Source organism: Gymnoscopelus microlampas (genome assembly GCF_963454915.1).
Source record: "Gymnoscopelus microlampas genome assembly, chromosome: 11".
NCBI lineage: Eukaryota > Metazoa > Chordata > Actinopteri > Myctophiformes > Myctophidae > Gymnoscopelus > Gymnoscopelus microlampas.
The window spans coordinates 29,842,058-29,856,512 of NC_139948.1; the positions used below are offsets into that span (position 1 = coordinate 29,842,058).

At 46.8% G+C, this 14,455-nt stretch overlaps 1 protein-coding gene across 1 annotated transcript in view; it reads right to left on the reverse strand.

The window, feature by feature from the left end:
- shank1 (SH3 and multiple ankyrin repeat domains 1) overlaps positions 1–14,455 on the reverse strand; it is a gene marked incomplete at both ends in the record, with an annotated part of 52,322 nt that overhangs the window by 12,749 nt on the left and 25,118 nt on the right. The window contains 4 exons of the mRNA XM_084071439.1: positions 1,336–1,416; positions 1,728–1,863; positions 2,344–2,468; positions 2,918–3,000. Of these exons, the coding sequence (XP_083927565.1) occupies positions 1,336–1,416; positions 1,728–1,863; positions 2,344–2,468; positions 2,918–3,000 (425 nt within the window). The remainder of the gene's footprint in view (positions 1–1,335; positions 1,417–1,727; positions 1,864–2,343; positions 2,469–2,917; positions 3,001–14,455) is intronic.

The window sequence follows — 14,455 nt, forward strand, 5'->3', positions numbered from 1 at the left end:
TGTTGTGGTAATGGTGGAGGTTTTAAAGGGTCAGGGAACTTGTATCCATGTGCGGGCTGGGGGGCTCATGCTGTGCACCGATCGGGTTGAGTCAGACCACAGAGAGAGGGTGGATGGGGGTGGGGGTAGAAGGGCAGTGGAGCAAGAACGAGGGTAGAGGAGTGGAGCAAAGGGTAGATTATCTCTACACTCAATCTGGCCCCCATCAGATCCTGGCTTACAGCAGCAGACGGGACATAATAGCCACTGTGTATTGGGGTAGAGGTGTGGGACAGGCAGAGGGTCCCCAAGGAGGACAGTTGCAAAGGAAGTGAGGTATTGGGGAGGTCTGCGGAACGGGCTAGAGTTTGGGGCCCGACATGAAAACGGCTCTGGGGAGCCTTGTGGCTTCCTCTAACCGCTCCACATATCATGGCCATCATAAATCATCACCTGCTCACTGAGCATGCCCAGTACAGACAGCGGCGGCAGTAGCAGCCACAGTTCTCCCTTCTCAGTGACACCCACCCCCAGCAGCGTTACCATGGCAACTAACACTTGCCAAGTGTTGCTGTATTTGTGTGTGTGCGCGTGCATGTATGTATATGCATACGTATGTGTGTATGTATGTATGTACGGATGTATGTATGTACGGATGTATGTATGTATGTATGTATACGTATGTATGTGTATGTATGTTTGTGTGTGTGCATGTGTAGATTCCTTCCATGGAGGGCTGATGGACAATAGTTTTAGGGGGGTTAAAAGCTAGGATTGGCTAGGGGGGTAGGGAGGTGCAGTGAGGTAGGAAAAGAAGGGGGGCAGTGAGAGAAGGGACCACCGGGTGCGGGGTGGGTTGGGAGGGTTACCTGTAGTGGGGGTGCTCGTAGTGACAGTGTGGAACCTCTGAAAGAACAGTGAAATGCATTGAGACTCTCATCCATGGTGGCAGCTCATTGTCTGCTGCTGTCGCTGATCTATTCCACGCTCACTGCGCCTGTCCCTCTTACTTTCTATCACCCTATGGAACTCACACGTTACTCACACTTTCTTAGGGTCGTCTATATGTAACACCGAGCGCACAGCCGTACCCCACCCCTACCCCTGCCCCGTTCACACTTTCATTTTATTTAGCGACCCTGATGCTTCCCGTTTCACACTGTTCCCTCATCATCCTACTCCATTTTCCTCCAACTTACCCTAACGTGCTGCTTAACCTGTACTGCAACTACGGCTCTGTGTCCCTCTTTCTCCGCTGTATTTCAGTCCTTCTCCTTCTATCCATCCTCTCCCCTATCCTGATGTTTGTCGTCTTTGATCAACCCCAACCTCCTCTCTCCTCCATAATGATCTTACCCATCTCCTCCAGCTCTGAAGTCATGGATTTGGAGCGCAGGGCGAGGGCTGCACCACTCATTCTTTTACTCTGTTGGGGGACTGGAGGGAGGGAGAGAGAGAGAGAGAGAGAGAGAGAGAGAGAGAGAGAGAGAGAGAGAGAGAGAGAGAGATAGAGAAAGAAGAGAGAGTGTGTGTGAATGAGAGAGAGAGGGAGCCAGAGAGAGAGTGAGAGAGATAGAGAGAGATATAAAGAAAGCCAGAGAGAGACAGAGAAAGAGAGAAAGGTCGGTCAGGCAGTCAAATCAAATCACTTAGGTCACGTGAAGTGTAAAGAGCAGTATGTCCACAAGGGGCCACTAGTGGAGCGTTTTCAATTTTGTTCACCCCCACCCCAGTTCTAAACCACTTACTTTTCTTTCTGGGGCCCTCCTCCATGTCAGGGTTGCGAGTTACCATGACAACTTTGACCATGAGGCTATTACCACCTTGCCTGATCATGTTGACGACCTGCCGATGTCCCACCTTCACTACATTCTGACCATTCACCTGGAGGGGAAGTAACAAGGCCATGAGAGAATGAGAGAGAGCGTGCGAGAGAGGAAGGAGCGTGAAATCCAGAGACAAAATAAGGACGCAAAGTCAGTCTTTCAAGATTTCACCCCATGGTATCAAAAGCACGACTGGTCCTGAGTTCCAACCCATAATGCAACACGTCGCTGTTAGGCAGAAACCATGTATGTCCATGGACCTGGGGTCCCTATGTTTGGGCATGTCATTATGCGTCGGTGAAAAGTTAACAAAATGTTCAAAACCTTTTCAAATGTGTACAAGCAGATCTACAAGCTCACATCGCGACACGTTGTGAGCTTGTAGATCGTCTCTCTCTGCTAATTTTACACGACACTGGCATACAACAAAGTGTAAAACAGGGTATTGGTTTATTTAAAAAGGGGGGAAAAAAATGAAAAAATATATGAAGATACAAGGTTTCTGGCCGACAGCAACAAACAGCAACTCATCTCACACCTCTATCAAGAAGTCCCCCATCCTGAGACCAGCTCTCCAGGCCACACCGCCCTCGTCTACAGACTCCAGGTACTGCAGGGCTGGGAAGGCTGGAGTAGGAGTGAACTCCTCGATGGGAGTCTGAGCTGGAGAGACATACGAGAGAGACCACAGTTGAAGAGTCAAAGGGACAATGCTACAGTAGGTATGTGGTAGCCCTGCAGCATACAGTATGCATTATAATTTATGAGAACAAATCCCAGTGAAAGTACAGTATGTGTGCATAAGAGAGACTGAGAGAGGCACCCAGAGAGAGCGAGAGACAGACAGATGGAGAAAGAGAGAGACAGACAGACAGACAGACAGACAGACAGACAGACAGACAGACAGACAGACAGACAGAGGAAGCGAGAGAGAGAGAGGAAGCGAGAGAGAGAGAGAGAGAGAGAGAGAGAGAGAGAGAGAGAGGAAAAGGAAGAGGGAGAGAGAGGGGGAGAGAGAGAGAGAGAGAGAGGGACAGAGGGAGAGAGGGAGAGAGAATGAAAGTGAAAGAGAGAATGGTCATGCTTGTTTCCATTCTCATGAGTTTTCTTACCTTTGGCCCCTCGCAGCACAAAGCCGAATCCTTCGCTGTCTTTTTTCTGCAAAAGCACTGTCTTCTCCTTGATTATATAGTCACTATTAGAGAAGGAGAGAAAACAGCAAGCAGAAAAGAGAGGGAGGGAGAGAGTTACAGACAACTTGGAAAGTGAAGGCATCTCAACAGAACGGCAGAGAGAGAGGCAGAAACAGGGAGGAAGGAGGGTTTGTGAGAAAGTGAGATTAAGAAAGAAAGAGATTCACTTCTAGAAGAGAGAGGGAGTGAGAGAGAGAGAGAGAGAGAGAGAGAGAGAGAGAGAGAGAGAGAGAGAGAGAGAGAGAGAGAGAGAGAGAGAGAGAAGAGAGAGAGAGAGAGAGAGAGAGAGAGAGAGAGAGAGAGAGAGAGAGAGAGAGAGAGAGAGAGAGAGACTACAGTATATCCACATTCATATCCACACACTGCACCAGAAGGGAGTTTTATTCCTTGGAGCGGGGTGGTGGTTTTGGGGGGGGGGGTCAGAGAAGGCCTGCATCAACCTTGATTTGTATTTTTTCAACCACAGGAACAAATACATTTGTCCAGACCTTACTCCTCTCCTCGCCTATCTCCTCCCCCAGTTTACCACGTCCCCATACGCGATGTATCTAACTTCCTGTGACCTCTTCGGAGGTCATTGACCAGGTGGAAACATCATCGCCACCCACCACCACCACCACCACCACCACCACCACCAACATCCCCAGTAGTGTTCATGCCGCAGAATGGCGCTTTCCTATGCTCTTCTGTATGTTTGACAGCAAGCCCAGAGATGGTCTCTCCAGAATCTCAGCAAAAGATGCTATATATGATGGTGCTGCTTGTTGCCTCAGCAACAGCTAGGAACTGGACGCAGGGAAAACCTGCTCGCTTGTAGAGGTCTGTGCTGGAGAGTAACATATGCAATGCCGGCACTGTCTAATGGCTCAATATTAGTCATCAGCAGAGAAAATGAAAAGAAAGAAAATGAGGATACCTCACATGAGGATCAGATAGAAAGAGAGAAGGTGAGGTTCATCGTTTTTTATACGGAAACATCACCCTTATGAGCAAACACAATGGAGGAGGAATGGGCGATTAATGACAGCTCCCAGGGGGAGATTAATGATAGCTCGCCACAGCAGCCCTATCATATAGTCTCTAATATAGAGTAGAGTATATACCGTAATAGGGTTGCTGTGGAGCAACCCCACAAGAACTGCAAACATGTGCCTGCCAGCTCATAACAGCATAGCTTATGTTACAGTATATACAACAACACATACACTGATGTCCACTATGATCGCCATCTCAGTGCTCAACACAGAGTACAGCGCAGCAAGTGCTGCAACACATAGAACTGACAGCTCTGTCTGAGAGATTTGATGGATGAATAGATGAACATCCTTCTCACGAGGTTCACTGCAACCTAGAGAGTAGGTAAGCTAAAGGATTGATAGTTAGTAAGTAAGTTAGGAGCCAAATACCATGAGTGATACATGAGTGGCTGTACAACTGTAGGACTGTAACAATCCTTACAGCTCTGTAACTCTGAGAGTGTACAATTACCAAATGGATTACATGTGTACAGCCTCTCTCTCTTTGTGTTAAATTAACACAAAGGGTTTTACTGTGCTGAAACAGTTACCAAATGATTCAAAGAATTAAGTGTAATTTGAGCCATGAACTAAAGAAACCAGTGATTCATCCACTAATGCCAGTCACTCAAGGCAGCCGTTCAGGTAGTGAAAAGGGCTTTCCCTCTTTCAGCGACAGACACTTATACTCTAGCTGTGGGCTACGTCACATGGAGGATTTTTATCAATGGAATCACCAGCCAGTCATACAGTCAGTCTTGCCAGAGGGACAAATACAAATACTGTAGATAGTCAGACCTGATACACAGGTACTGTAGGTGAGTGGCTTTAACCCATTTAGGCCTGAAGCAACAGGTGTGTGAAGACGTCTTCCAAAGGGGCCTCAGTCAGACATGTAGTCCTGAGACACAGACAGCCATCTAGTGAGTCAGTAAGCTATACACACAGTGTCATCTGTGACATATCATATACTGTACCCACATGCTGAGAATCCCACTGTACAGCCCTCTCCATCTGTTCAGCCTTTTTTTTTCATTTTCTCCTGGCAAAGGAAAGATCCTTTTTCCACCACAATGGCCTGCCCCCCAACCCCAAACCTTGCCACTTTTAATATCCATTTCTCTTCTTCAACTAAATCCTGATGATTATGATAAGTGTTTACATCCTCGTTTTCAGACAGCTTTAAAAACAAAAACAAAAAACTAAGAGTATTTCAAGGCATTTCTGCAAGATGGTGGGGCAGCATCTTTGGGATTCTTTCACAGAGTCTGAAGCATGTTTGTGTCCATGCACAGGGAATTCTGCTTCATCGTCACCTTCATCTCTATTGTCCAGCAGAGCCCTTAAAAATGCACTGTCACTCAATGGATGAACGAACAAATCCACGTGTCTGCACACGCACCACACCACACCACATCACGCCACACACATAGACACCACACACACCACACCATACCACACACACACGCACACACGCACACACCCACGCACGCATGCACACGCTCACACACGCACACGCACACACACACACACACACACACACACACACACACACACACACACACACACACACACACACACACACACACACACACACACACACCTTCCATCTCCCCTAAACCTGGCACTGACATGGCAACTCTCTCAAACTCTCTTCCCAACAAGATGTTTCAGCATCCCCGATCAATCGTGCTTCTGTGCGGTGTACCCTCTACTACCCCCAATATATTTGTGTATGTATGTGTGTGCGTGCGTGCGTGCGGGTGTGCGTGCTTTCGCTCAGAGTTGCATGCAAAGCACTAATGCATTGGACCTCATCCAACCAGCACCTACACTACTAATACAAGCACTGCTGTCATTACCGCTGTCACCATCAGTGTCACTCAATGTCGCTCACACAGCGGTAGTATCGGCGATTGCCAACACCAAGCATCTTAGGACGCATACACAACAAGGCTCAGCGCTGGGGTGCACAGATCAGCCTGCACAGTGTGACACCAACAACCCATCAGAACGTTGGGCAAAGCTGGCTGCTTCCACAGCCGTGTCAGGAGAAGCTGGGACTTGTCATGCACCCTGCATCCCTTAACTCCTTCACATTGCACAGTTTCAATTCTCTGGGTAGTCTCTCGTCACTCCCTCTCCCTCTCTCCCTCTCTCTCTCTCTCCCTCCCTCTCCCTCGCTTGTATACATACAGACACAAACAGACACATGCACACAGGCAGAAACACGCCATAGAGCCCACAGCAAACTATAGCACACATTCACAGAATATAACCTAGTGCGCACACAGTCGGCATTGCCTACACGAAACGCAATTCTGCTGCTAAATCACGCCGCTGACGGCCAAACAAGCCTTTGAGAGCATGCACACACGCACATACATGGGAATGTATGCTGCTTGCACAGACGCGCGTGCATAAACAATCCGCATGTCAGTAAAGCAGCCACGATCACTTCTGCCAGCGCAGCGTTGCCACTGATGACAGACGTTATAGGAGCTGGGCACACACTCACACACACATAGGTTCATACGCCAAAACACAAAACGGCTGCACTGCTCATGTACCACCACACAGTGCAGCTGCACACATTATTCTCTCTCTCTCTCTCTCTCTCTCTCTCTCTCTCTCTCTCTCTCTCTCTCTCTCTCTCTCTCTCTCTCACACACACACACACGCACGAACACACACGCACACACACATGCACAAACACACGCACACACGCGCACACGCGCGCACACGCACACACGCACACACACACACACACACACACACACACACACACACACACACACACACACACGCACACACACACACTGACAGCCATCTAGGAGCATGCATTGCAACACTTCCCGTCTGTCAATCTATCAAGCCTATATCAAATCACTCCAGTCTGCCATCCGTGGCCACATGCATGCACCGCTCTCTGCACCTCTGTCTCTCTTCTTCTCTCCCCCTCTCTCTCTCTCTCCCTCTCTGCCCGTCGACATCCCTCCATCCCTCTGACCAGCAGAGAGGAACGAAAGAGGCAAAATGAAAACGCGTCTCTGTACCTGTAAATGAACCAGACGCTCCGATTCATGGGGCCTAGCGACGGCCAGGAAGAAGAGAGGGAGAGGGAGAGGGAGAGATCCTCCGCGCCGCATGCCCCCATCGCCATTTCCTCCCCCTCTCCTCCTCCTCCTTCTCCCGCTTCTCCTCGTCTTCCAGCGAGACAGCAGCGAGCACGAGCCGCGAGAGGGGAGAGGAGAGAGAGACAGAGAGACGGAGAGGGCCGAGCTCTCCCAGCCCCTTCATGCTTAAGACAGAGAGAGAGAGAAAGAAGAGAGAGAGAAAGAAAGAGAGAGAGTGTATGTGTGTGTCTGTGTGTGTGTGATAGAGAGGGGGGGGGGAGAAAGGGAGTGAGAGATAGAGAGAGAGATGGAGATGGTTCACTGTGACTGCGACACACAGAGAGAGAGAAGTGAGTGAGGAGGAGGAGGGAGGGGGAGTAAGGTGGCTTAGCAGAGAGAGAGAGAGAGAGAGAGAGAGAGAGAGAGAGAGAGAGAGAGAGAGAGAGAGAGAGAGAGAGAAATGAGGTAATTTTGAGAGAGGGCAGAAAAACAGGGGGCAAGGGGTGATTGGGTTTGTTTGCACACTCGCACACACATCACACACACACACACATACACGCACACACACACACACACACACACACACACACACACACACACACACACAGTCCAAATGATCAAGCATACGTACAGGCAAGTCAAACTCAAACACAAGATCATACGCACCACGAATCTCTCTCTCTCTCTCTCTCTCTCTCTCTCTCCCTCTCTCTCTCTCTTCTCCAGCCTATTCCTCTGCTTGGCGGTTTATCTGAAAAGGACTTGCCGTGCCTATCCATCACTGTTATGGTTTTCCATTCATAAAAATAGATGTGTTCAAGGTAGGTGAAAAAGCCTTTGCTGTATTTTTCCTTGACTCCCATTCCGTCATCATTCATTCAAGGAACGACAGATCACACTGACAAAGAATGTTACATAACAATCATAGAAATAGGAGTATGTCTAGTACAATACAAGTCAAATTCTTATTATTTCGACAATATCTGTTTACACAGTATGTAAGCTTACCATTTCTCTATTGTATGCTCCTGTAGATGTGTACCTCTGTTACTGCCTTTGTGCTTCATTAAATCTAACTCGGCCCAAATCCATCCCAGAGCCTCTGCTTTTGTCCTCTTCCTTTATTGACCCCACATGGCCTTAAATCATGGTTAACTACCCTCATCCCCAGCACACGCACGAACGCACGCATGCACGCATGCACGCATGCACGAATGCACGCACACACGCACGCACGCACGCATACGCATGCACACACATGCACACACACACACACACACACACACACACACACACACACCATCTCCTCCTCACGTAAACAAAGTGGAATGCGTGAATGAGCAGGTAGAGAGAGCAGTAGAGGGTGGGGGACTCATCGACGCAGACAGGAAGAAGGAGAGAGAAGCAGCTGGGGATGAGGCAGCATAGAGAGGGACAGAAAAGAGAGACAGAAAAGAGAGGAAGAGAGGGACAGATTCTCTCTTGAATAGGCACTCACATCATCTCTGTCAGAGCTGCCTTCCCCTCACGTCGACGCCGCCTTCCAACCACATGCCTTCCCTCCCTCCTTTCCTATCGCTCTCTGCTCTCTCTCTTTCTCTCTCGTCCACAGCCCCCCCCCCCCTCCCTCCCCTTACCTCCTCCCTCCTTTGCTGTCCTGCTTTCAGGACTACAACTGCTCCGGTCCTCCCTCTTTCTCTCTCTCCCTCTCTGTTTTCCCTCTCTCCCTTTTTGATTATACCCCAGCATATGCCGTGAATGGTGTGTGTGTGTGTGTGTGTGTGTGTGTGTGTGTGTGTGTGTGTGTGTGTGTGTGTGTGTGTGTGTGTGTGTGTGTGTGTGTGTGTGTGTGTGTCCGACAGTACATGTCGCCAGATCTAACGACTGACAGCAGCATTTAAGCCTTCACTTTATCTGCGATGGTGAGGATGTAAACACACACTGTGTTCTCCACCATCCAAAAATGCATGTGTGTGTTCACCTCATCCCTATTTCACAGACCGTTGCCCCAGAAAAGTTCTCATGTGTGCTAGTAGGGGAGCACACTGCCACCGGCACTCAAGACTCAGTGAGTGAGGGATCAGAGAGAGGAGGGGAAGATTACATGTACAGGAAAAAACAGAACAGACATAAGGCAAAAGAGGGGTGTACAAACAGCGAGAGACTGAGACAAAGTGGGAGAGAGATTGAGAGAGAGAGGAAAGGAGAGAGGGGGGGCTGAGAAGGAGAAACTGGGTATCCAAGAGGGGTGGAGGAGGAGAAGAATAGAGGTGAGATGAAAGGAGATAGAGGACTTATCAAGTGGTATGGAGAGACAGGAGCTATTAAAAAGACATCTGAGGTGGAGGTCTATATGGTGGATGGTATGGTACATCTGCTCTGTTCTTCACTTATCTATTTGCATCCCCTTGGTGCATGCACTCACGCAAGCATGCAAGCGCGCACACACACACACACACACACACACACACACACACACACTCACACACACACACACACACACACACACACACACACACACACACACACACACACACACACACACACACACACACACACACAAACACACACACACACACACACACACTCTGAGCAGGACGATGCACAGGCATTTGGGAGGGCAGGTTCCCTAAGTTATAATCCCTACACGCACACGCACAATAAATGAAATAATGGTGTGGCTTCATGTGGATCTCAGACTTCATGTGTTCGGTCTGTGTCGTCACCTATGACACACAGTACATCTATATGTTCTGTATGACCCCTGCATGGTCAATTCTCCTGCCTCTCAAACTGTCTGTTTGACTGTTGGTGTCTCAGGGTGGCCTCTTGTGTTTCTTGCTGCCTGTGCCCCGCCATGGTTCGTTTGACTGTTGGCGTCCATGGACAGGTACATGGCTTCTTGTGTTTATCCTGCCCTGCAGTTCTGTTTAACTGTCTATGCTCCTGCACACGGCCTGTCTTTGCTGTGTCCTGTGCTCCACCATGGCTGGCGTGGCTGACTGTCGCCAAAGGTCTGCAGCTTCTGCTGTTTCTGTCACGCAGGCCTTTTGTTTTCTATCTGCATCTATTTTTCTGCGCTTTCCGCTTTGCATGATTCAATTTGTAGCATGGCATTGTGTATTGCACTTGCACTTAATGCTTAAAGGTAATATGATAATGAATTAAAAATTAATTTCAAAAAGTATAAAACATTATGTGATTTTTTTTTGTGAAGGTACTAAGGGAGGTACTAATGACAGTCTGCACAAGACATTTGGCTGACCCCCCGCAACGGCTATCCTCTTTCAGAGCCACTCTGTAATAAATAACTGGATAAAAACAGAATTTAGAAGACAGACAACTCTTGGATTAAAATACAAAATTCACTTAGCATCATATTTAAGGTGTATAGATTTGGGGGTCAAGGCTCAAATCATACCCTGTTCTTATGAAAATATTCACAATAATTAAATCTTGCAAATAGATAGACCACCCCCTTATAGAAACAGAGCCCACTGGGGGATGAATACTGGGGTGGCGGTGGGAGCGCAGAAATTCATAGAGGCATAAAGCAGCAACAACATATATTGCAATGATTTATAGATAAGCCCTAAGAAGTTTGACAGATGAATCCATTAAGATGCCTGTAAAACCATGACATGCATGGGACAGACAAGCTAGCATGTCCTAAAACCAGAATCAATGAGGGACCCTGCCAACTAAAGGAACTCGCCTAGCCTTTGTATTGAATGAGAGCAGGGCAGAGAGCAACTGCCGTTCAATAAGAGAGAAATAAATGAGAGAACTTATGTAGGCATAATAAAGGGCAGTTTCTCCTATTAAGGCAATCGGGCAGGTGCTTGCTCGGGCACTGGCAGCCAACCAATGTGCACGTGCCTGGTGCCGAGACCTTAGAAAAAAGGCTGAGCTTAAATCAAAGTGATCAAGAGCTACAAACAACGTCTGGCTGTAATAGTCGATGTTCAGTCTAAAGCAGGGCATGAGATCAGAGTTGAGGAGAAGAGGCCTGTTAATTCACACAACAGATGACGGGAGAAAATCAGGGCAGAGGGCGTCTTTCTTCCTGTCTGTTATTCGTGCTCTCCCGTCGTTTCCACTGAGAGACTAAATGTGTCTCTCTCACTGGGCTCCATATTTCAAAACGCATAAAACCATCTCTCTTTCTTTGTCCAAGGCTCTCTACTCTCCATCCATCTCTCCCTCTAGAGTGCCCTTCACTGTCTGACCTCCAGATGGAGACTCCACAGGGGAGAGAGGGTGATAGAGAGAAAATTAAAAAAGTACAGGGGGTTAGTGATACGGTGATGAATAGAAAGCGAGGGATGGACAGAGGGATGGAGAGAGATGGTCAGGAGATGTGGCCAAATATAGAGGAATGAAAGAGGGACAGTAGGGAATAGGTGAGATAATACATCTGAACGCTAAAGTCTCTGAAAGCGGGCCTGTATGAAGGCGTCACTGAGTCAGCAATGGATGGATGCCTGGCCAAACAAACACTCATGGCTCTGGGTAAGCATTCCACTTGTTAATTATCCATGGTATGTGTGTGTGTGTGTGTGTGTGTGTGCGTGTGTGTGTGTGTGTGTGTGTGTGTGTGTGTGTGTGTGTGTGTGTGTGTGTGTGTGTGTGTGTGTGTGTGTGCGTGTGCGTGCGCGCGTGCACGCGTGCACACACGCGTGCATGTTAACATACGTGTGAGATTTTACACGGTTGAGTCAGCTGCTTGCATGAAATGTCACTGTTGATGAAAGGCATGTAAATAATTAATGACAGTATGAAACAGGCAGAAAGAGAGAGAGACAGACTAACACAAGCGTATGGAGGGAGTAATAAATGAAGAGCACAGAATGGGAGACGTAAAGAGAGAGAGAAAGGCAGAGAGCGACAGACAGAGAGAAAGGGAGGCGAAAGGCAGGATTGTGTGTAAATAATACATGTGATTCATAATGTGTTTATTTCTATGTAAATAATTCTGTCTTTACGCAGACCAAGCCCGGACACTAGAATGAGTTTGCCTCAAAGCGAGGCCCTCTCTCGTCGTAATGCAAATGCATTACATTAAAGTGAATGACATACAGAGCTAATTAGAAGGAGTTCCACTCCAGAGTCAATACAGAAGACTTCTCACTGTTCACATGCGACACTGTGTCCACAGACAGAACCAAATGAGGTCAGGCCAAGTGGTAATGCATACCCACACTGTAATTCAACTCTGAGAGTGTACAAATGTAATCAAATGAAAGCGAAATGAAAGCATTTGGTTACATTTGTACCCTCAGTTACAAATGGATAAATGAACACAAGATTTTATTGTCAAGAAAGCCTTTTATGAATAACCCAGAAATACTGATGGAGAAGAGGGCTTATCAAGAGGAACACATGAGGTTAAGCTTGAAGGTTCAACACTCATTCAAACAATTTGTTGTTAGATTATCAGAGAGACCAATCTAAACATCTGGAAGAAGTGGGTAGGGCGCGTACCACATGGGCTCAAATGCTTGACAAGTCCCTGGTGTGATTCCTGGCCAGCCGGACCATTTGCTGCATGTCACTCCCCTGCTCTCTCTCTCCATGTTTACTGTCTCTGTCAAATAAAGGCTTAATTTTTGTTTTTGTTAAGAAATTAATATGTATGTCTCCGCTGAAAAGGTTTGGGAACCAATGGACTAGTCCATATGAAAATATTATGACTTAAGGGTTCATGGGATTCTATTCTAAGAGCCTTTGTAAATATTGCCTCTGGACAGCCTGATGGTGCAGCACTGCATACAGTATTTGTTCAAAGAGAATTGTTTCTTTGTGTAGGAGAGTAGTGTGGTGAGTGATTGCATAACGCCACACCAACTAATGCGGGGTTCAGAATTAGTCACCAAAACGGTCCAGGATCACCTTCACCATCGATGACGAATTCAACCCACCTAGAACTGCTGCCTGGCAACACAGCTCTTCACACAGCTTCTTAAGTCATGAAAAGATCCTCAGCCCACAAAAGGGGTGAAAGCACCCTAATGTAACACATTTGTAACTTATTCTTGTAACTTAACGCAGCGATTCTCAACCTGTGGGCCGGGACCCACTGGTGGGCCATGAGGATATTGTAAGTTGGCTCCCAAATAATCGTCAAAACACTAAAATGTGAATGCTAAAAATATACCAAAAGTCCTGTACTTGTCCTGTACTTGTCCTGTGCTTGTCTTGTGTTTGTCTCGTGTTGGTCTGTACCTGTCTTGTACTTGTCTGTTTTTTTTTTTTTGTGTTGTTCGTGTGGATGTCCATATTGTATTGAATGTTTTGCTTGTTATGTGTTATGTTTTTGTTTAATACATGTATGCATGTCTCCATCTAATACATGTATGCATGTCTCCATCTAATGCATGTATGCATGTTTATTGTTTGACTGGTCTCATTTATTTAGCTTTTTGTGAGTTTTGTTTGTCTGACCGGGTTTTTGTATTTTATTTTTTATTTATTTTTTATTTTGTTTGTCTACATGTGTGTATGTGTATTATTATCAGTTTCTTTTCTCTTTTCCCTTTTTCGTCTTGGTTTTCCCTGTGTATGGCCTCTTGTGTGCTTTGGTGATCTCACCTGTTTGTTTTACTTCTAAATAAATAAAAAATGTATCAAAAAAATATATATATACCAAAAGATTTCATGTTAATTTTCTTTACAATTTTGAATTTTCATTGAGATATCGATAAATACAAACATAACGTTAGTTCCATTGATCCAAGCCGGAACGCAATCGATTGATTGACCATTAAAACATTTCAAAATGCTCTGAAAATGCACAGCTGCCGTGTTAAGTGGTCATATGGGTTGCCGCTAATGCTTTCGAGATTTTCAAGTGGGCCCTGATCCAGAAAAGCCTAATCTTCAATGCGACTGTACAATATTAAATCAGTCATTACCCAGGAAAAATAACCACACATTCCTACTTTGGTACAGAAGATCTGTTGCACAGCTGAAATGTCAAGCACTTGCGTTGGCTTGACAAACCTGCCAGCATTAAGTGGTAAAGTCCCTTTTACTATGATGCCACTGCATGAATCACTCACCGGATATCAAATCAAACGAGTCCAGAGTACTACCACAACATATGAATCACCGTGTCAACCACATGAATCACCTAGCCCAGGATTATGTGGTATTTCCAGAAGGAATCCCTTGCAGCACACACGTGTCATTTCATTTTAAGCACACGGTGGCTTTAGTCTAAATATTACAGAAAGCCGGCTGGTGACAGGATGATAACTAGTTCTAATCCGGCATCCAGCTGGGAAACTGTGAGTGATACCTTGCCCTCCCTCAACAGCTGTCAC